This window comes from Microtus oregoni, unplaced genomic scaffold (assembly GCF_018167655.1).
Source record: "Microtus oregoni isolate MIOR12 unplaced genomic scaffold, Mior012 000043F_ref0000047, whole genome shotgun sequence".
Taxonomy (NCBI): domain Eukaryota; kingdom Metazoa; phylum Chordata; class Mammalia; order Rodentia; family Cricetidae; genus Microtus; species Microtus oregoni.
In genome coordinates, this window is record NW_024543210.1 from 197,283 (window position 1) to 219,759 (window position 22,477).

Here is a 22,477-nt window from a genome sequence, read left to right on the forward strand (position 1 = left end):
CGCCCCGCTGCGCGGCGCGCAGACCGCGCCCTCGCCTCCTTTAAAGCCCAGGGAGCCCCCAGCACCCCCCCATAGCCCCACCCCATGGTGAGGCCCCGCCCCCTCATGAATATGCAGGTACGCGGGTGACGAATGGGCGAGCGAGCTGTCAGTCTCGTCCCGAACTTGTTGGCTGCGGTGCCTGGAGCGCGGGCGCGCAGAGCCGAGGCCGGGACCCGCCGCCGCCGCCGTCGCCGCCGCCGCCGGGTGGGAGCCGGGCCGGCCGCCGGAGCGCGGCCGCAGCGAGCCGTAGCCGCCGCCTCCCCTGCACGCCCGCCGCGCAGCCCGCGCGCACTGCTCGACCCCGCCCGCGCCGCCTGTGCGGCCGCTGCCGCCTGTGCGCCGCCGGGCTCGGAGGACGGGCGGGCACTGGAGGCCGGCGCGGCGGCCGTAGCGGGCGCGGGCGGCGGCGGCGGCGGCGGCGGCGGGGCCGCGGGCGGGGTCGAGGCGGCGATGCGGGCACGCGGCTGGGGGCGCCTGCCTGGGCGGCTGCTACTACTGCTGCTTCTGTGCGTGCAGGTGAGCGGGGCGCGCGGCGGCGACGGGCGCGGACGGGGCGCACCGGGCCGCTCCTCGGGGCCGGGCGACGCGCGAGCGGCCGCCCGGATCCCTAGGAACTGCGCGAGAGTGGGGGCGGGGCGGAGGCTCGACGACCCCGGCCCGTGCCTCCCTGCACTCTCCGCTGCCTTATTTTTAGGCGGCGCGGCCCATGGGCTATTTCGAGCTGCAGCTGAGCGCTCTACGGAACGTGAACGGGGAGCTGCTGAGCGGCGCCTGCTGTGACGGTGACGGCCGGACGACGCGCGCGGGGGGCTGCGGCCGCGACGAGTGCGACACGTACGTGCGCGTGTGCCTTAAGGAGTACCAGGCCAAGGTGACGCCCACGGGGCCCTGCAGCTACGGCTACGGCGCCACGCCCGTGCTGGGTGGCAACTCCTTCTACCTGCCGCCGGCGGGCGCTGCGGGGGACCGAGCGCGGGCGCGGTCTCGGACCGGCGGCCACCAGGACCCGGGGCTCGTCGTCATTCCCTTTCAGTTCGCCTGGCCGGTACGTGCGCCCCTCCCCCGCACTCAGCTTCCCTGCGCGCCTCTGCGCCCGCCGCGGTCCCTTCAGCACCTGCGGCCGCGCGGGTGCGGGCGGCGCGCGCCCAGACGGGGCGGGGCCGGCAGGGGGCGCCGCGCAACGGGCGGGCCTGGGGTGCGTGCTATTGCGGACAGGTTCGCGCCTAGCCACGTGGGCGCGCGGGGTACCCAGGGGTGGGGGCGAAGGACTTGGGGTCGCGGCGAGGCGGGGTGGCCAGGGTCTGCGTGCTCGGCTGTCTTCGGAGTGTGCCTACGTTGCCTTGCGCGTGTCTGTGCGTGGGGAGGTGCGAGGCGCCTGCGGCCCGGCAGGCTGCGCAGGCATGTGCGCTGCGCGTGCTGGGGCTGGTCTGGGGCAGGCCCTGGCGGAGCCGTCCGGGCCCGCGGCCAGCCTGCTCCTGCCCTGCAGTTTCCTGAATGCCCGGGGGCACGGACAGGCTCCTGGGTCCTGCGCAGGGATGACCTGATGTGTGTGTTGGCAAAAGCTGCTACAGATGGAAAGACCACCCCTCCCAAAGGGAAGAGACACTAACTAGGCTTCAAGTTGTAGCCCTCTGTGGCACCGCTGTTTGTGGATGTTTTATTTTGCTTGTTAGTTTCAGCTTAGGGGTGGCCAGGTCAGGCAGGAACCCAAGCCTGGGCATGCTAAGAAGGGTGATGGGGATCCAGCAACAGGGGGAGACAGGCCCCGTGCCTGTGGCAGAAAGGCCTGGGAGCCGGGAGCCTTATGGTGCTTGCTTTTGTTCACTTTCTGGTCCCAGCTCATACTCTTACCTGATTGTCTGCAGGTATGGAATTAGGTAGGGGCAGCGAATGTGGACATAGCTTGGAGAACCAGGTCAAGAACAACTGGCGTGGGTCGAGCTGCAGATCTGTGACTAGGGAATGGAGTGGGAGCTTTCCTGGGTGTTCAGCTACCAAGAGCCATGGGACGTGGTCCTGAAAGAGACTTGGAGCTGGAGGCCAGCTCTGCCCTTTCTCTGAGCCCTGGACATCCCTTTCATCCGAGGCCACCCAGCGTGTGCCTCCATCTTTATCTTTTCCTGGGCTCCTGCTCCATGTGCAGGGTATCCTCCATTCCCATACCTAGTCAGGTATCCTTGACCCTGGGGGCTCGTGCTAGGAAATGTGTCCCTGAAATGAAAAAGGCACGGGCAGGCATGGGAAGGGCTCTAGGCAGTTACTATTGCCCTGCCCCCTCGCCCCCACAGCAGCACAGCAGGCAGGTCTGAGCAGGGCCGACAGCCTGTCATCTGCACTTGGGCCCAAGCCAGCGTGGCTCCAAATCGCTACCTGAGGATGTGTTTTCTGCTCGAGTTGGCAGTAGTGGGTGTGGGGGCAGGGAGGGCCTGGAGGAATGTGGCGGGCCAACGCGTGTCCCTTGTGGCTCTTTGCCCTGCTGTCCAGCCGGTTGGTGTGGTACGGGATGGGACAGGCCCTTGCCTTCTTTGGAGTCTGGGTACCTGGTGTTGAGGACATTTTAACTTCCTTCATTCTGTCCCCAGCTGGTTCCCTCAAATGCCCGAGGAGTGGGCAGGTTTCTACCCTGGATGGAGGGTTGGGGTTAAAGGGTATCCCGTGTTTGGGGGACAGCTCTGGTTCTCCTTCTTCCCTCTCGCTGCATGACCTGATGCCAGGCATGGAGGTGGTGCCGTGATGCCAGTTCCTTGGTATTTCCGCTCTTCAGCAACAGCCCCGAGGCCATGCTGTTTGGTTTGCCACAAGTTCAGCTCTGTCCCGTAAACCAGGGTGCATTTGGATCCTGGGAACAGCAAGGGCCAGCTGGGAACCGGGTTCCTTGGTGTCAGGAGGCCCTCGTGGAGAGATGGGCCGGTGTGGAATTGAATGGGAGCAAGCACCGGCGTCTCACAGGTCTCCCTCTTTCCTGGGTGTACCTGCAGTGTGTACCTGCGGTGGCACCTCTTTGAGTGGATTCTTAGATGTGGAGAGGTGCGGCAACCCCCATCAGGTTGTGCGTGTTGCAGATGGCCCCGGGAGATGTGTTTTCCCTGGAGTGGCTCTGGTGCCTGCCTATACCTAGCAGCCGGGAGGCCGTGTTCACCACATATGCTTGAACTCTGTGGGTTGAGCAGGTGGCAGTAGAAGGTTCTGAGAGGATGGTGAGCTTTCCTTGGGGATCTGGTGGATGGCCCTTCCAGGAAGACTGATGAGGAGCAAGGTGGTTGCTGTCCTGTATGGTGGGGCTCTGCTCGTGAAGGCTGCCAGCCTTCTGCCTGACCACCTTGCCTTTTGAGCCCAGGGGTGTGACCTGTTCCAGTCTGCTTCCTTGGTAGCAGACCAGTGATGTATGCACTGTCACATCTACCAGCTGGAAGACTGGCAGCATGGGAGAGTGTGGGCTCCATGGCCCATCTGGGGTCATGCGTGAACGTGAGGTGGGGTCTGTGGCTCAGAAGTGCTGAGATGGTAGTAGTTCTATAACCTGGCTCCCCCTCCCTTGAGATGGATGGGATGCCTTTTTTTTGACTGGGACTCCTGAAGCTAGACGAGGCTGTAGGATGCCCAGCCTGTTTTCTTCTGAAGTTTCCAATGCGGCTCCGTCCTGCCCAAGTCCTTCCTCTTCTACTACTGGCTGCCCAGCACACGGCCAAATGTGTACTAGATGTGTGAGGGCCGTGGTGTACTTGAGGGTGGTAAGACAAGGTGATCAGATGAAGTCTGCCCCACTAGGATGGAGGCATGGAGGTTGTTGGAAATAGTCAGAACTGAGGGTACCGGAGCAGGTCTGGTGGTGTGGACACAGGGCCTGGCCCCATCTGACGCAGGTGGGCTGTTCTGGAATCTGTGTCTTGCATGTATACTAAAGGTCCATGCTGCCCTCCGTGTCTTCTGGAGCTGGGATGGACGCTGGCTCTCACTATACCCATTCTAAGTCCCATCGCCTCCTATATCATCCCCGTGAGACCCAGAATCCTTCTTGAGTGGAGCTAAGAGCAGGTGGTTCTTTGTTCTATACCCGACCTTGCCCCTTGTGGATTGGGGGGTCTTGTTCAAGGCTGCATAGTACACCCTGAAGTAGGGCTCTCAGCTAGCAACGTGGGGGCCAGGAGGCGGAAAGAGCTAACTTGGCCAGTGGAGGATTTAGACGTGGAAGTGGATGGGGCCTTTGGCCCTGGGCCCACAGGAGTGGTTGGAAAACAGGCCTATAGTGTGATGGATGGAGGAGGATGGATACTGTGCATCTGGGTTGGCAGGAAAGGCACTGTGGTTTTCAGGAGTCCTTGTGCTATCTGGATGGAATGGGAAGTGGGCTGGGCCAGAGAGAGGTCCTGGGGGAGCCCAGCAAGGGCTTGAGCTGGAGGTAGTTGGGTATGAGGAGATAAGGGACTTTAGTTCCAACACCCAGAAAGAATTCTTATTAGCAGACCGAAGGCTTGAACTGGCCCCTGTTCACACACCCCATCCTGTCCCTGCGCTAGCTGCGATCCCAGATGACTATGAGGAGTGAGTGGACTCACTGACTTTTCCCTCTTCACAGTGGAGCCTGGGGCCTCCAGCAGTGGGCGGGTGGGCACCGGTGGTAAGGCCTTGGCTGCAGTCTGATGGTGTTGAAGCTCTGGCATGAGGTGGCCTACTGTCTCTTCCTGTGATCCTGAGACCTGGAAGAGGTTGTCCCACAACTCCTTGGGTGACAATGGTGACAGAGGCTTAGGCTTCTCCAAAAAAGCTCTGATTTTAGGAAATATGGCTGTGCTTTGGGCGTCTGTCACTGCCAGCAAGTGCTCTGTCAGGGGCCCAATTTGGATGCTGGGTAGAACAAGCCTTGTACCTTGTACGGCACAGCTGGTCTCAGGCCTACCTTTCCTGTGTTTCTCTGCTGACCTCTTAGCTCTGTCTGAGGGCTAGGTGAGGGGCTTGCAGTCAGGCTTGGAGCTTGACCAGATGGTGATGGACTGCGACCGTGGGCATGGCAGGTGGCCCAGGAGGAGCGGCCTAGAAGGAGGGGCCTGGATTTTCTCTCTGCTTCTAGAGAACCTGGGCAGGTGGTAGCTCTCTGTCTTTCCCATAGCCCCCCAGCCTTCCCAGCCCCCACTCACTCCGAGGCCCCGAGCTCCCACAGGCTTCCAGCCCAGGCGCTGTTGTTCCTCTGTCAACCGCAGGGTTTGACTTCCCAGGCAGGGATGCACACTGCCGTTTGTAGTGAGGGATGCGGTGCTACAGGCTGGGGGAAGGGAGGAGCTGGGGGGGGCACTGTGGCAGGTGGGGAGAAGCCAAAGGTGCCGCCAGCCTGCTGGCTCAGGTTCTCCCTGGATGACTTCCTGCCATGCAGGTGTAGGGAGCCCAGCTGGCGGGCGATGGGCCCTCTTGGGTGGCGGGCTGGCTGTGTCCCTGCGGGAGCAGGTAACTGGAGCCCTGGGCTCAGGCTGAGGTGGTGGTAACCCTACCTGTGTGGCTGGCGTGGGTTTCCTGGGAGTGCTCCTGGTGCATCTGAAACCCAGGTGTGTGCAGGGAATCCAGACCCAGGCTTTTCTGTCTGCCTTGTGGCTAGAGCCTCTAGTTGGTGGGCCTGACCTGTAGCAGTGATGACAGTGATCTCAGGCCCAGCCTGGTCTCACCCTCTCTCAGCCCATCAGCTCCTCCCTCCTACCCAGGAGCAGAATAAACCCGTTAGCCTCCGATCTCACTGGCTGCCTGTTTTGAGGGAATCAGTGACCATTCCGCAGTGGGGTCTGTGGTGCCCTGTGCTATGGCCCCGCCTGTTCCATATTCCTCGCTGCCTTGCCTCCCTTCCTTTTAGCCCCCTTCCTGGCCCTCATTCTTCTTCCTTGCCGTGCTTCCTCCCTTGGGTTGTATTTCTCTTGGGGCTATATGACCTGGCCTGCCGCTTACTTTCTCTGGCTCCGTCTGTAGGTGATGTCTGCACTGTGCTCTGCACTCGAATGAGTAGGTGGGTAAAGGAAACTGAAGGAATGGGGTAGGGAAGGCCTGGGAAGGGGCTGGGAGCCCAGCTTGGCACCAGGGAACTAGACGTGGATAAATGGCGGCCCTGAGGATGGCTTTCCAGGCAGCTAGGGTTGTGTGCTGGAGTGAAGGGAGAAGGCTCTGCATCCTGGCGGAGGAGAATAGCGCTTGGAGGGTTCTTAGGCTTCTGTGGATAGGACTGGGAGGCCCTGTGGTTGCCGAGAGACCAGTGGAAAGAGCAGTTAGGATGGGAGTCACAGTGGGAATGGGGAAGGGAGTTTAACGGGAACTTAAGGGATAACATTGAAAAACTGGTAGTGGCTTCGCGGAACCAAGGAGATTTCTGGGGGGAACCAGTGGCACTCTTGATTTTGGCCTTGCTCACAGTGGCATGGGCCCTATGTCTACGAACAGGTGCTCAGAGGAGGTGCCAGAGTAGGAAGGGAAGGTGCCTATGCTGAGGTGCCAGCAGACAGGGAACAGGACAGGTTCTCCTGTCTGTCCAGTAGGCTGGGTCTGGCAGGCTGAATGGGGAGTTCTAGAAAGCCCAGGGCCTAGACCAGGTTAGTTGGGGGGCTCCAGTGGGTCTGAGGGGAGGGTCTGGGAGCCAAGGAATGACCAGTGGGATTCTCGGCCATCCAGAAAAACATGAATTTCCTCAGCATAGCCTGGCTGCAGAGGAAGGGTTGCCCGAGGGACAAGGCATGGTGGGCTCAGGCCACTCTCTCACAGGGGCAGGTCTTCTGTTGCCAAGGTGACAGCTAACAGCAGCAGTCATCATTGTGGCCTGGGGCAGGAGGGACAGATTGTGGGGCTGCCCATGATTATGGGGCTGAGGCTGAACCCAGCACAGCATCTCTTGAGCCTCAGTATTCCCCCCATCTCTGTCCTGGGGTGATAGTTATGGGTCTCACTGAATGCACTCCACCGATTTTGTTGCTGGGCCTTTGGGTAAGCACTTCCATGTGCCTGGTGAGAGGACTGTTACGTACTGTTTCTCAAATGGGCTTGTAATACACAGGACCACGTATTTCCAACCTCATGGCAGACTTCAGTGATGCATTCTCAATGGGAGTGCTCTCGCCACAGGTGCTTGAACCCCTCCCTTCACCCTTTGCTGACTTCAGGAGCTTGCACGGGTGTGGCTGAGTTGGGCTGTGGGGGCCAAGATCAAGGAGCCAAAGGTTCCTGAGAGGTGCAGCCAGGAAGACTCTTCTGCTTTTCAGCTGGGATATCTGGGATCTGTAGGGGAGATGAGCTAGCATTGGTGGATGGGGATAGGGATGGAAGGGAACCAGAGCCATGGGACAAGGTCCTCTGCTAGGCCTGAGCAGCCCAGAGCCTCATGGGTCTGGGGTGTGCACCCTGCCCCCAGAACTGCAGCAGGTGGGAAGGAGCCTCAGGCACCTGACCAGTTACCCTTATGTCTGCAGCGCTCTTTCACCCTCATCGTGGAGGCCTGGGACTGGGACAATGACACCACTCCAGATGGTGAGTGTGCCCTGTACTGGGGGGAGTGGGTAGGTGGAGGGAAGCTGTCAGCAAGGCTTTCCCCAAGATGCTGGGAAACTGGTCCGCTGGTCCAGAGTGCCTGTGGCCAGGCCTGTGCTTCTCTGTGTGTTGGAGGCAATGGCTCGTATAATGGTTTTGGTGTAAGGAGCTCTTTGTATTTGTGGCTTTGCAGAGCTGTGTGTACAGTCCCTTTATTCCCGGTATCTTCAGTGTACTCTTGGTGCCCATGTTGGTAGATACAGTGGAATGGGATAGCCTCAAATGCTTCTCTGCGTTTGTGGCGACTGTCCCGTGACGGTGTGTGTGTGTGTGTGTGTGTGTGTGTGTGTGTGGTGGGGGTCATCTCAGACCTTTAGTGATGAGGTAGAGATTGTCTGTGGACAGATAGGGAAGCATCTCAGGCTGAGAGTAAACAGACTGCAAAGGCCCAGAGGCAGGATCTGAAGATCTGGGTGGAGTTCCTGTGGTTGGGGGGACGAGGGGATCAGATCAAGCAGACTTCGGGGCCAGTGAGGATGCTGTCCTCTTGCTGGGGATGGATTGTTCAGGCTGCAATGTGGACAGAGTCTGCAAGGCCGAAGTTGAGGCCAACAAAGAGGATGCTGTGTGTATCAAGACAAGGAGGCTGAAACAGGCATCTTGAGGGGCTAAGGGACTCTGGTTGTTCTCGAATGTGGAGGCACAGGGTGACTGATGGCTTGGACCTGCGGTTATGGTCAAATGTACCCCTTGAGACCTTCCACAGCAATGCATGATGATCTGGATGAAACCCAGGCCCACCAGGGATGTTGCCAAGGCTATGAGAACAGGGAGATCAGGAGCTCAGGGTCAGCCAAGGCCCAAGGAAGGCAACCAGGGGCCATGACAAGCATAGAGCAGTGGGCCCACTAAGAGAGCTCTAGTTTAGGGCACTGAGTACCCAGCTGGACCTGTACTAATGAAACGGGGAAAAGTGGAACAGGAGCGCTGTGTGAGCCGCTGCCATAGAAATCCCAGGCAACAGTGAAGGTGCTCTCTAGCCTGCTCAGGGAGTGCTTCCGTGCACTGGGAGGTCCAACTGCGAGGCAGGTCAGGACCTGTGAATGGGTTCCAGAATCCTGTTTAAGATGGATCACTACGGTGTTTCTGGAAGCTGGATGCAGTACAGGAAGGAAGAGAGAATGGTAACCCATGACTGGTGTGGTACTCAGTGGGTTTGGGAAGCTTAGGGCTTGCAGCCCTTCTGACCCTATCTTTGTGATGGTAGAACAGGAGTGCTAGTTTCCTGAGCTCTTGGTTAGAGCTTCTGGCCCAGCCTTCCCATGGGGGCCTGGACAGTGCCTCCACTGCCCTCTGTTCCTGGCTCCTGCCTTCCTCTGCTTGGCTGGTGCCCCTAAAGCTGCCTGGTAGGCCTATGCTGTGTTCCTGGGGACTGACGGGTAGCCAGTGCTGCTGGCTGACTCTGCTGCTCCCAAAGAGGAGCTGCTGATTGAGCGAGTGTCGCACGCCGGCATGATCAACCCTGAGGACCGCTGGAAGAGCCTGCACTTCAGCGGCCACGTGGCCCATCTGGAGCTGCAGATCCGAGTACGCTGTGACGAAAACTACTACAGCGCCACCTGCAACAAGTTCTGCCGGCCCCGCAACGACTTCTTCGGCCACTACACCTGCGACCAGTATGGAAACAAGGCCTGCATGGATGGCTGGATGGGCAAGGAGTGCAAAGAAGGTGAGGGTCGCCCCGTGTGGGGCGGAAGTGGGCATGCACAGGGCCAGCATGACTGGCTGCAGCTGTGCCTCTCTCTCTGCCCTTCTCTTCCAGCCGTGTGTAAACAAGGGTGTAATTTGCTCCACGGGGGATGCACCGTGCCTGGGGAGTGCAGGTGAGCATCACGCCTGCCCTTCTTTACCCGAGCTGCTGTTGAGCCTGCAGCAGCTGGGGCACCCTACAGGCATTAGCGGGCCATGGAGTATGGTGCTTCGTGTAGGAAGTCAGATACTATGGACCGGAACTAGAACCCTGCCCTTATGGAGCTTGTAGCCATGAAGGGGGCAGTGTTGTCCTGAGCATGTGATATGTAGAGTGACATTTTCTCCATAGGGCAGCTAGAAGGGGACAACAGAGGATGGTCAGGTGGTCTCACCACCAGACGGCAAAGGTGTATGTGTGGATGGACGTGGCGTAAGCATGAGGAGTCACAGTGGCATGCCAGTGAGAGAGACTGACACAGCGCTGCAGAGGGAGGGCTGCAGGCTTAGGAGGAGACCACACAGCCACCGTGTGGGGAAGAACCTCATAGGTCCCAGTGAGGAAGAAGATGCACGGGAGGCCACAACGGGAGAGTGCTGGGAAAGCGGGGTGGACATGCTCAGGGGCTGGGATTTGGTGGAGGGGTCAGAGGACGACTGGGGTGGAGAAGGACCTGCAAACCTGCTAGCTTGAGCTACTGAACAGTGCAGCTGTGGTGGCTGAGGTAGGGATGGCTGTGGGGGAGGCAGGCCAGTGTGTATAAAAAAGGGTGTTTTGGACAGGGCAGGGTGGCCCTTTATTCCCAGCTCTCAGGAGTCAGAGACAGGTAGATCTCTGTGAGTTCGAGGTTAGCCTGGTCTACAGAGTAAGTTCCAAGACAGCCAGAGATGCCAATCAAAAAAAAAAAAAAAAGGTGGGGGTGGGGGTGGGTTCTGCATAGGCCTGGCCTTAAGGCAGTAGACTGTGTGGATTCCAGGTTATACTTACAGCCCAGTGGTCAGGTGGAGGGGAGAGGCTGGAATGTAGACAGGCACTGGCAAGGGGTCTGACAAGGGACTTAGAGACAAAGGGAGGCCATAAGGGGGTCCTGCAGCTTCGACAGTAGAAGCCCTCTGAGGCTTGTGAAGCAGTGTGGGGGTAAGAGGTCAAATTAGAGGGCAGAGAGTAGAGCAAAAGTTGGCATTCTCAGGTGTTGAGTTGGGGAGTTGGCCCAGGGTGTTGGAGGATGTAGGAAAAGGGGGCGATGAGGAGCTCTCAGACTGGTGGAGCCAAGGTAGTAGGCCTGCCCGGGCCCTCCTGCTGTCCTGGTCTCATCCCTGGCTACCTCTGAGGGATGGGTATTCGTCATGTGCCATTCAGATGAGGGCAGTGAAGCGCGTGGAGTTAAGAGACTTATGCAGGCCTATGCTGTCTAGCCTGGACAAGATGGCCAGGGGGTGGGGAGTCGAGATGGACTGGGGAGGGGCGTGGTGGCGTTGGCTTGGGTGGTGATGTGAATAGCAGCCAGGCTGGTCCCAGGACAAAAAGATGGATGTGCAGTGGAGTGTCCCCCAGCGTCACTTGTGCGCGCTGTGCTTTCAGTGTTAGCAAGATTTGAGGCAGTGTGTAGAGCACCTGGCCCAGGATGGGCCAGTACCTCTCTCTAGGAACTTCATCCTAGGAGGGAGGTAGGGTGGGATGAGTGGCAGAAATTGTCAGTGGGGATAGCTCTCTGCCTGGTGTAGTCTTTTCCAGCCTGTCTCTGAGCAGTGTGCTGGAGTTGGGCATGAGTTCTAGGCAGATGTGGCCTGCTGGTGGTAGACATAGGAGCCTGCCCTCAACCCCACACCCACTCCTTGGCCCAAGGTGAATTATATTACCTCGATGGCTGTACCAGCATCCTTGTGTGGCCATTGCTGGGTGGGAGGACATGAAAGATAAGCCAGTTTCCCTACAATGCAGAAAGGCTGTGGGTAGCACACAGACAGACACACTGGGATAGAAAGCCAGGGTAGGGGGCAGTAGGTGAGTGCCACCCGCCTCTCCCTGGGCCAGAGGGTGAGGCCAAATGGCCTCCTGCTGTCCAGGGCTCAGGTTTCAGCAGAGGACACCCCTCCCCAACCGGATGCTACTGCGGAGATGGCTGCGCTTTCCTGCCACCCTCCCCAGGCCCTGGAACTGCTGGCAGGAAAGCCACAAGGTGGGGTCTGGTGTGGGATGGCCCGCCCAGGGTGGAGAACTTGCCCTTGGGACTCCACAGGGTCTGGGCTCTGAACTAGCTGTGGTGCTCCCTGGTGGATGACCCAAGGCTGGTCAGCCCCACCCTGCCCTCCAACTCCCCATATCACCTGGAGAGAGGATTCCAAGTAGAGATGGGTGGCCTACAGTGAACCTGCCTTGGACATTCTGGGCTGGGTCCTGGAGCCAGCCTCAGTTTCCCTCTGTGAGCCTGGGTGAGCTGAGCTGATAACTGCTTGTGTGCGTGGTTCCAGGGCAGCTCAGGAAGGGCTGTGGTTTTTCCTTCTATAAAAATAGCTCCTGTGGCGGGTGTCAGCGTGGAAGTGACGTGGCCTCCACGTCATTCCTGCCCCACAGGACCTTAGCCTTCAAGGAAGGAGCCCCCAGAGTCTTGCCCAGGGCCTAGAGGGCAGCCTACTGGAGCCTGTCCTCTCACCTGCTGGCCACCTACTTACATCCTGAGGGCCTGCCCTAGAGGGAACCTAACCACAGTATGGACAGAGTCAGATCTTAAGATTCTGGCCTCATCTGAGATCTTCAGCTCCACACTTTGGACTCTACCCTGCTCAGTGTGGCCCCGCCATAGGGCTGGCTAGGCAACCCATGGGTTGGACTTTCCTGGGAATAAGAGAAACCTGTGCCTTTGAGTACCATTGAAGATATGGGCATCACTAAGATCACACAGCCCTTGGACCAGGGTGGCCACGACCTCTCCTGATGTCATCTCATCCTTCTCAGACCCTGGTTGCTTCTGTGGCCCCAGCAGCACCTAGTGAGCAGGACCTGGCACTATATCCCTGGGCCTCCCCCGGCTGGGCCTTCCTTCCCGGCGCCTGCTTGTGGGGCCTGGCCCAGGGTTGAGTCCTAGAATAGCTCAGGGAGGAATGACGGAGGAATGACGGGACAGCTGGGCTGACCGTCTCGGCCAGTGGCCGGGAATGCCCGTGATGGTGAGGTTGGCCGGCGGGCCGTAACTCCTGCTTGGCTCAGGACTGTTCTATAAGGCCGAGGCCCAGTGGGGGTGGCCGGCACTTCTGTGCTTGCCTCCCAAACTCATCTGCCTAGCTGATAGCTTCACTGCTCGGTCCTCCAGGTGCAGCTATGGCTGGCAGGGCAAGTTCTGTGACGAGTGTGTCCCCTACCCTGGCTGCGTGCATGGCAGCTGTGTGGAGCCCTGGCACTGTGACTGTGAGACCAACTGGGGTGGCCTGCTCTGTGACAAAGGTAGATGGTGGGCAGTGGGCAGGACCAGGCCTTAAGCTCTGAAGCTGGGCCCGTTCCTGAGAGCCCTACCCTTGTGCCCAGACCTGAACTACTGTGGCAGCCACCACCCCTGTGTCAATGGGGGTACCTGTATCAACGCTGAGCCTGACCAATACCTCTGCGCCTGCCCAGACGGCTACTTGGGCAAGAACTGCGAGCGGGGTACGTTGGAATGCTGTTCCTCAGGGAGCCTAGCTGAGCGGACTGTGCCCTCGTGAACTCTGGGTCTTGTGGGCTTGGGTGTGGTGGGTACCACACTGCTTACACTCTGACTCTGCAGCTGAGCATGCCTGTGCCTCCAACCCGTGTGCCAACGGGGGCTCTTGCCATGAAGTGCCGTCTGGCTTTGAATGTCACTGTCCGTCAGGCTGGAGTGGACCCACCTGTGCACTTGGTGAGTGTCTGGGGACTCCACTTAGAAAGTGGGCAGCACCCAAGGGGTTGGGATGGAGTGGTTGAATCCACTGTACTGTGGACACTGGCCAAACGACAACAGGTTCCTGCTCTTTTACGTGGGACCAAGCTTCCCTACTGCGGGCTGAGCCCCCACAGGCTATGCTCCTACTCATTGGCCATGCCACCATACCCCATCCCCACAGTCCAGCATCTACACTAACTGGACATGATCCCACATTCACTGCCCATTCTATGCCCATTCACTGTGCCCTCCCACTTGGTGGCCATGCCCCTACATATCTCTCTCTCTCTCTCTGTCTGTCTCTCTCTCTCTCTCTCTCTCCCTGTCTTTACCCCTACAGACATTGATGAGTGTGCCTCTAATCCATGTGCAGCAGGCGGCACCTGTGTGGATCAGGTGGACGGCTTTGAGTGCATCTGCCCAGAGCAGTGGGTGGGGGCTACTTGCCAACTGGGTAAGGGCTCCCTGGGGGCCGTCTATGCATGAACTGTGTGCTGTGCATGTGGCGGCTGCTGCTGGTACTGCTAGGGCTGCGGGTGCCAGGTGCAGGGCACAGTGGGTAAGTGGGGCCTGAGCCCCACAGCTCCCCTTGTCTCATTCACAGACGCCAATGAGTGTGAAGGGAAGCCGTGCCTTAATGCTTTTTCTTGCAAAAACCTGATTGGCGGCTATTACTGTGATTGCCTCCCGGGCTGGAAGGGCATCAACTGCCACATCAGTCAGTATGGGTGGGTGGCACAGTGGGTGGGGCTGGGGTGCACAGAGGGCCCCTCTGACCCTGCCACGTGCCTTTCTGTCCCTAGACATCAACGATTGTCATGGACAGTGTCAGCACGGTGGCACCTGCAAGGTAAGGAGGCTGCCGTATGCCCCGCCGAGACTGGGAAGGGCGGAATGTGGCTGGGGAGGAACGGGGTGGGGGCGCATGAAGCTCAGCTGCCCACTGTTCTGTCCACGCACTAGGACCTGGTGAATGGGTACCAGTGTGTATGCCCACGGGGCTTCGGAGGCCGGCACTGCGAACTAGAGTACGACACGTGTGCCAGCAGCCCCTGCCGCCGGGGTGGCATCTGCGAGGACCTGGTGGATGGCTTCCGCTGTCACTGCCCACGGGGCCTCTCTGGGCCGTTCTGTGAGGTAGTGACCTGGAGGGGCTTCGGTGGGAGCTACCTCATGGTGTGCGGGGAGTGTCGCCCACGCTGTCCTCAGAAGCCAGGCTGGGAGGGGGCTCCCAGCATCACCAAAGTCAGACTCGTCCTTTGTCACAGTCTCATGTGCTTTGCTCTCACTAATGGGACCACACAAGGAGGCGGCCTGAAAGAAGGTCCCCAAAGGTAGAACCAAGGATTTGATTATGTGGAGTCATCATGGTCAAGGGTGGGCCTAGGAAGGACTGGGTGCCTTTCTCCCATTGGGTGATCTTTCTCGTCCTGGGCTATACATGGTTTTGCTCTGACCTTTGTGAAAAGAAGTCCTTCTCAGTGGACTTCTTAGGGGGCCGTGGCAGTGGCCTGGCTTCAGGTCCAGGGAGCGTGGTGGTGCCAGCTGTGGGAAGGACCTCTCTTGGCTCTGAGGGCAGCCTGGCAACATGGGGGTCAGAAGCTGGTCTTCCTGCCAGCAGGAGGAGCCAAGGCCGGATGCTGCCTGTGGGAGGCAGAGGAAGCTTGGCTGCTGTGGAGGCGAGGGCGGCAGGAGGGGGCTGGAGGCCCACAGGTGTTTCCGTCCAGCTGATGGTGCTTGACCGTTCTCGGGTGGGCGGGAACTTCAAGTTCTGCCTGGCACTGTCTGGTGTGAGGCTGAGGCCTGGTTGTCCACACTGAAAAGTGCTTCTGTCTAGAGCTGAACTCTTGACAGTTGGACACCCTCCTTTACCTCTAGGCGGATGTGGATCTCTGCGAGCCAAGCCCCTGCCTCAATGGTGCTCGCTGCTACAACCTCGAGGGTGACTACTACTGTGCCTGCCCAGAAGACTTTGGTGGAAAGAACTGCTCGGTGCCCAGGGAGACATGCCCTGGCGGGGCATGCAGAGGTGTGGGATGCAGCCCCAGGCGGGGTGGGAACCCAGGCGGAGCTGGATCTGATCCCTGCCCATCTCCTTCCCACAGTGATTGATGGCTGCGGGTTCGAGGTAGGGTCCAGGGCGCATGGTGTGGCGCCCTCTGGCATCTGTGGCCCTCATGGGCACTGTGTCAGCCTGCCCGGGGGAAACTTCTCCTGCATCTGTGACAGCGGCTTCACAGGCACCTACTGCCATGAGAGTGAGTGGTATGCAGAGTCGGTGGGGTGGGGCAAGCTGGCCAGCCACAGGGACAGCTCACCATCCTCTCCCACAGACATTGACGACTGCATGGGCCAGCCCTGCCGCAATGGGGGCACGTGCATTGATGAAGTGGACTCCTTCCGCTGCTTCTGCCCCAGTGGCTGGGAAGGCGAACTCTGTGACATCAGTGAGTGTGCACTCCTGCCCGCCTGCCTTCCCCCGGACTGCCCCACTGGCTAAGGCCTGGCTCCACCCCTATGACCTACTCAGCATTATATGCATGGGTCTGAAGTCATGGGGTGGAATCCCAGGCTCCCACGTGCTTGGGCCCAGCTCTTGCTCTTCTCCGTGAAGCCCTCCCCAGCGCCGGTGACCCCTGCTGACCGGCGTCCTCCCCCCAGATCCCAACGACTGCCTTCCCGACCCCTGCCACAGCCGCGGCCGCTGCTATGACCTGGTCAATGACTTCTACTGTGCCTGCGACGATGGCTGGAAGGGCAAGACCTGCCACTCCCGTGAGTGCCTGGGTCCCTGCAGATGAGTGGAGGGGGGTGCCCGCCAGGACCCTGCTGTGGTCAATGTGACCCGCCCACTGAGCAGCCCTGTGCTTGCAGGCGAGTTCCAGTGTGACGCCTATACTTGCAGCAATGGTGGCACGTGTTACGACAGTGGCGACACCTTCCGTTGCGCCTGCCCTCCAGGCTGGAAGGGGAGCACCTGCACCATTGGTGAGGTTCCTACCCAGCCCGGCACGACCTGGGGGGGCCCTAGGCTGCCTGTCTCACCTGTCTCGGGGTCCTCCCAGGCGTCACAAGAAGCCCTTTCTCCCTCCTCGCAGCCAAGAACAGCAGCTGTTTGCCCAATCCCTGTGTGAATGGAGGCACCTGTGTGGGCAGTGGCGACTCTTTCTCCTGTATTTGCCGGGATGGCTGGGAGGGCCGCACCTGCACTCACAGTGAGCTGGAGGGGTTTCAGGTGGGGGAGGCCGGTGGGTCCTGCTTGGCTTCACCCAGCTCCTCATCCCTTCTCACAGCTGCCTGGAAGGCATACCCCTCCACCTGTCCACCTCACCCATTCACACTCAGACCTGCTCTGCCATTCTTAAGTCAGCCCCAACCCCAGATCTGCAAAGTCCATGTACCTCCCCTGACCTGCCACTGTGCAGTCTGGGGCTCATACTGAGAAATAGGTCCCATTCCAACCATAGGGCCCCCTCCCGGTGGCTTGCCCGGGGCTTCTGAACCTTCTTGGCACTTCTCTGCTGGCCTTGCCAGGCTGGCATGGACAGGGTAGTGTCTACCCATGAGCCTCAGGCACACAGATGTGCAGATGTGTACTGGGCACACGTGTGCTGAACTAACCACCGTGTTTTTCCCCTCAAATGCAGACACCAATGACTGCAACCCTCTGCCCTGGTGAGTGGCAGCCTGGAGGCTGGTGGGGGAGGGGTGCAGGGCCCATAATGGGGATCCCCTTATGACCATCCTCTCCCCTGCAGCTACAACGGAGGCATCTGTGTTGATGGTGTCAACTGGTTCCGCTGCGAGTGTGCACCTGGCTTTGCAGGCCCTGACTGCCGAATCAGTAAGAGGTCTAGGTGGATAGAAGGAGTGGGCTGGGGGGATCTATCTTGGGGCCCCTCCAGCCAGCCTCGGTATCAAGAGCTGGGAGACATGAACGTCCTTATCCTGATAGACTACGCGGCCACAGCCCTGTCCTGTGGGTTCCTAGCTCCTCCCTGAAGAGCTGATTGTACCTTGGGAGGAGGAGTATGGGCTACTACAGGCTGGAATGTTCATGCTCACTCTTGACTGTGAGGATGTTTCTGTGGGTGTGGCCACCTCTCAGAGTGGAGCACAGAGGCAGATGGAGGAGGGTGAGGGCTGCGGGTTAGAAGGCTTCAGACTGGCAGAATGACAATGACTGTGGGTCAGGTGGCCTGAGGCTCCCTCATCCTGGTCCCTGTGTGGGTGCTAGCCTGCCCTGGGAAACACATAGCCACTTTCCCTGCAGACATTGATGAGTGCCAGTCCTCGCCCTGTGCTTACGGAGCCACATGTGTGGACGAGATCAATGGGTACCGCTGCAACTGCCCACCAGGTCGTTCTGGCCCTAGGTGCCAGGAAGGTAGGCCGGCTGTCACTGTGGTGGTCAGGGCATGGACCTTTCTCCAGTGCTCGGATACTCTGTCCAGCCTCCTCCTTCTCACCACAGTGGTCATAGTCAGGAGGCCCTGCTGGTCCCGGGGCATGCCCTTCCCACATGGCAGTTCCTGGACGGAAGACTGCAACAGCTGCCGCTGTCTGGACGGCCACCGGGACTGTAGCAAGGTTGGCCAGCCCCTCACCCACCCCTCTTGCTCTCTGACCTATCAAGAGGCTGGGGCAGGAGAGGGGGTGTAGGCAGATAAGGGGCATCCTAGGGGGATAAACTGGGGGCGGGTCTTGGGCCTACCTCTCTCTCTGTACACTTAGGGAATTTGAGGCCCATCCCAGGCTCTGCCTAGCTCTTTCTGCTTAGACAGAAAGTCATTTCTGGGGTGGAGTTTTGTCTGCCTCCCTAAGGCCCCTGAGTGGTGGAGACACTGGAGATGCACTGACTCAACCGTATCGTACCTTCATGAGCTGCCTGTACCTGCCTGTGGTTCCACATTCCCATGTGTCTTTCCCAGGTGTGGTGTGGATGGAAACCTTGTCTGCTGTCTGGCCAGCCCAATGCTCTGAGTGCCCAGTGCCCACCAGGGCAGCAGTGCCAGGAGAAGGCCCTGGGTCAATGTTTGCAGCCACCCTGTGAGAACTGGGGGGAGTGTGCAGCTGAGGAACCCCCACTACCCAGCACCCCCTGCCTGCCACGGACCACCCATTTGGACAACAATTGTGCACGCCTCACACTGCACTTTAACCATGACCAAGTACCTAAGGTAAGTGGTGCTGGGGGACTCAGGATTCCAGAACTTACCTCGAGAGTGATCACTTTGTCATAGCTCAGCTCCCTTAAGTTCAGAACCCACGATGCCCATCCTGTCAACCCCTGTTTTTCCCCTAAGCTCCTACCACTACCTACAGATAAGACTGGGGTGGGGAACCCCCACCAGCAGAGAGATGAGTGACCTCAGATCTTGGCCCCAGGGCTCTGCTAACCTATTGCTTGTCTTCCCAGGGTACCACCGTGGGCGCCATCTGCTCTGGAATCCGAGCCCTGCCTGCCACGAGGGCGGTGGCACGCGACCGCCTCCTGTTGCTGCTCTGTGACCGTGCGTCCTCAGGGACCAGTGCTGTGGAGGTGGCTGTGGTGAGTGTGTCTGGAGACCTGTCCTGAGCAGGCCTCTAAGCCCTCAGTGGCTGTGACACTCTGGCGTTTTGTGGTACAGTGGCAAGTGTGAGGAGAAGAGGTGTTTACATGGCAGAATGGAGACAAGGAGCAGGGGAACTGAGGAAGGACCCAGATCTGGCATCCCCTGGGCACCTCTGCAGCTGAGTGGGGCCAGGCGGGAAAGTGTATCTACTTGGACAGCAGCAGACAGTCAGGGTCAGAGCTATAGGAGAGAAGAGCACCAGGGTGTAGAAGTGGTTCGTGGTCGGACGGTCCACGGGCTCAGCTGCTTGAAGGAAAGGCATCAGGAATGTGAGATGGGATTCTCTTAGGAGAAATGCACAGGGAGTTTGTCTAGGTGAGGCAGTGCAGACTGCGTGGTATGGAAGGCAGGGTTGGACAAAGGCCTTGACAGGCCCAGGGCAGAGGCAGAATGAGAAGATGAGCACTAGACAAGTGGGAAAGTTTCAGAAGTGGCTTGATCTGTGACCTCCAGGATTTGTTTTGCCTGGCTTCCGAAGCTGCAGACATTGGCTCTGGGGTAGGATCCCTGGTTTGTGGAAGGAGGCTGGAGAGGATGCTCTGGAGCTATCCCTGAAAGAAGCATCTTGAGATAGCAGGGGTGCTTGTTAGCCAAGGGGAGGGTGAGGCAGGAGATCAGAGTAGCCTTGTGGCGTGTGGTGGTGAAGGGGCACAGTATTCAGGGAGAGAGGATAAAAGAAAGGCCTTGGGTACAGGTTGGGTACCAGGGTGGGTGTGCAGCACACAGGTAGAGGTAGAGGTGTGCGGCGCACAGGTAGAGATAGAGGTGTGCGGCGCACAGGTAGAGATAGAGGTGTGCAGCACACAGGTAGAGATAGAGGTGTGCGGCGCACAGGTAGAGATAGAGGTGTGCGGCACACAGGTAGAGGTAGAGGTGTGCGGCACACAGGTAGAGGTAGAGGTGTGCGGCACACAGGTAGAGGTAGAGGTGTGCGGCGTAGAGGTAGAGGTGTGCGGCGCACAGGTAGAGGTGTGCAGCGCACAGGTAGAGATAGAGGTGTGCGGCACACAGGTAGAGGTAGAGGTGTGCGGCGCACAGGTAGAGGTAGAGGTGTGCGGCGCACAGGTAGAGGTAGAGGTGTGCGGCGCACAGGTACAGGTAGAGGTGTGCGGCGCACAGGTGGAGGTAGAGGTGTGCGGCGCACAGGTGGAGGTAGAGGTGTGCGGCGCACAGGTAGAGGTAGAGGTGTGCGGCGCACAGGTAGAGGTAGAGGTGTGCGGCGCACAGGTAGAGGTAGAGGTGTGCGGCGCACAGGTAGAGGTAGAGGTGTGCGGCGCACAGGTAGAGGTAGAGGTGTGCGGCGCACAGGTAGAGGTAGAGGTGTGCGGCGCACAGGTAGAGGTAGAGGTGTGCGGCGCACAGGTAGAGGTGTGCGGCGCACAGGTAGAGGTGTGCGGCGCACAGGTAGAGATAGAGGTGTGCGGCGCACAGGTAGAGAGAGGTGTGCGGCGCACAGGTAGAGGTAGAGGTGTGCAGTGCACAGGTAGAGGTAGAGGTGTGCGGCACACAGGTAGAGGTAGAGGTGTGGTGGTCTCCTTGCCATGTGTGGCTTCGCACACATTCAGTCCTCCCTATGGCAGCCCTCTGTGCATCTGGCTGGGAACTGGTCAGGGTTTGGGCAGTGGCCATGGCAGGTGCCCAGGAGAATACCTTTGGGCTCTCCCCAGTGTCATTCTCCGCTACAGTCTTTCAGCCCTGCAAGGGACCTGCCTGACAGCAGCCTGATCCAGAGCACAGCCCATGCCATCGTGGCTGCCATCACTCAGCGAGGGAACAGCTCACTGCTGCTGGCTGTCACCGAGGTCAAAGTGGAAACAGTTGTTTTGGGAGGCTCTTCCACAGGTGAGCCGGGGAAATGGGGGCTCCCAGACTCCAGGCCAGTGGGAATCTGCCAGGTAGACACTTCTCAGGGATGAGGTACCTGCTGCCATCCAGTTCCATTCTAGAAACCAAACTGTAGGGACACTGGGGTGCTTACTGCCTCTCCTTCCACCTAGGTCTGTTGGTACCTGTTCTGTGCAGTGTGTTCAGTGTGCTGTGGCTTGCCTGCGTTGTTATCTGCGTGTGGTGGACACGAAAACGCAGGAAAGAGCGTGAGAGGAGCCGGCTACCGCGGGATGAGAGTGCCAACAACCAGTGGGCCCCGCTCAATCCCATCCGCAACCCCATTGAGCGGCCAGGCAGCAGTGGTCTGGGCACTGGGGGCCACAAGGACGTACTCTATCAGTGCAAGAACTTCACACCACCACCCCGCAGGGCAGGCGAGGCACTGCCCGGGCCAGCTGGCCACGGGGCTGTTGGGGAAGACGAGGAGGATGAGGAGTTGGGCCGTGGAGATGGGGACTCTCCAGAGGCAGAGAAGTTCCTCTCACACAAATTCACCAAAGACCCCAGCTGCTCCCTGGGAAGGCCAGCCTGCTGGGCTCCGGGGCCCAAAGTGGACAACCGTGCGGTCAGAAGCACCAAGGATGTACACTGTGTTGGCAGGGAGTAGGCCAGCTGCCAGGCTGACACCCAGAACCCTCGCCGGCACCACGATGCCTGCCGGACCATAGGAGGCCAAGGTCGTGTGCATAGTTTCTTTATTTTGTGTAAAAAACAAAACCAAAAACAAAAAACAAATGTTTATTTTTTACGTTTCTTTAACCTTGTATAAATTATTCAATGGCTGTCAGGCAGAAAACAACGGAGTATTCTCGGATCATTGCTATTTTTGTAACGTTTCCGTGTCCGCACGCACTGGCAGGAGAGCAGGGCGTGTTTGTGTTCTCACCAAATCGTATAATGTTTGTTACCACAGGCTGTCGCTGTTTACAGAATCTTCTCTTTTATTCCTCATTTGGGTTTCTCTCTGGCTTGAGGCCCAAAAGCCCACAAGATCTGTGGGTTGGGCTGTGGCTCTCAGTGAGATCTGTGGCTTTCAGTGTGACCCATGGCTCTCGGTGGGACCTGTGGCTGACAGTATGGCCTGAGGCTGTCAGCGGGACTGTGGCTGTTGTCTTAGCTGTAGCTCTCAGTGGGACCTGTGGCTGTCAGTGGCACCCGTGGCAATTGGCCTGGCCTATGGATGTCAGTGGGACCTGTGGCTGTTAGAAACATCTATGGCCATTGGCTTGTAGTCATGACACACTTGGCTGTCAGTGGCTGCTGGGCTGGCCTGTGGCTGTCAGTGGGTCCTGTGGTGGCCCGTGTGATGCTGGTTACCATAGCTGTTGGTGGCGCCTGTGGTTTCGTCAATAGGGTTGGGGGTCACTGGTGTGGCCTAAGGCTGGCAAGCAAACCTGGCCCATGCCTTGGCTAGCCCCTCCAGCCTGCCGTCCTTGCTTCCTCCTGCCCAGAACTCTCCAGAGATCTCCAACTGTGCTTTCAGAAGTGCCCTTCCCAACTGCTCTGTCTCCCTCCCGGGATGGCGGCAGTATTGAAGCTTGTGACAAGTGCCTTCACACAGACCCCTCCCAGCTGTCAGCGTTTGCCGTGGGCACCAGGCCACTGCCCACCTGCCGGCCCTGGCCACCCTCCTTGTGAAAGTGCATTTCTGTAAATATGTACATATTAAATGAATCACTCTGTATATTTGATTTAATAACTTAAACGTTTTGGCCTCCCTGTTCTTTGGGTGATGTTCCTTTTTTCTGCTTATAGTTGGGGCACAGAGAGAGGTGGGGAATGATGTGAGTGTTG

The 22,477-nt window shown here is 59.0% G+C and overlaps 1 protein-coding gene across 2 annotated transcripts; it reads left to right on the plus strand.

Moving 5' to 3' along the window:
• The first annotated feature begins 267 nt into the window (after positions 1-267).
• On the plus strand, positions 268-22,390 carry Jag2 (jagged canonical Notch ligand 2). Of its 2 annotated transcripts, XM_041633337.1 has the most exons (26): positions 268-558; positions 737-1,087; positions 7,476-7,533; positions 9,011-9,262; positions 9,356-9,416; positions 12,594-12,724; positions 12,806-12,925; positions 13,044-13,157; positions 13,522-13,635; positions 13,786-13,899; positions 13,985-14,031; positions 14,145-14,318; positions 15,060-15,210; positions 15,287-15,439; positions 15,515-15,628; positions 15,843-15,956; positions 16,056-16,169; positions 16,280-16,396; positions 16,829-16,856; positions 16,940-17,025; positions 17,455-17,568; positions 17,656-17,771; positions 18,113-18,361; positions 18,601-18,732; positions 20,482-20,638; positions 20,794-22,390. In XM_041633337.1, exons 1-26 carry the CDS (start codon positions 493-495, stop codon positions 21,288-21,290), a joined length of 3,744 nt encoding a protein of 1,247 aa, XP_041489271.1. In that variant the 5' UTR covers positions 268-492; the 3' UTR covers positions 21,291-22,390. The 2 variants fall into 2 exon arrangements, with proteins under 2 accessions (XP_041489271.1, XP_041489272.1); XM_041633338.1 differs by lacking the exon at positions 13,786-13,899.
• Positions 22,391-22,477: the final 87 nt, after the last annotated feature.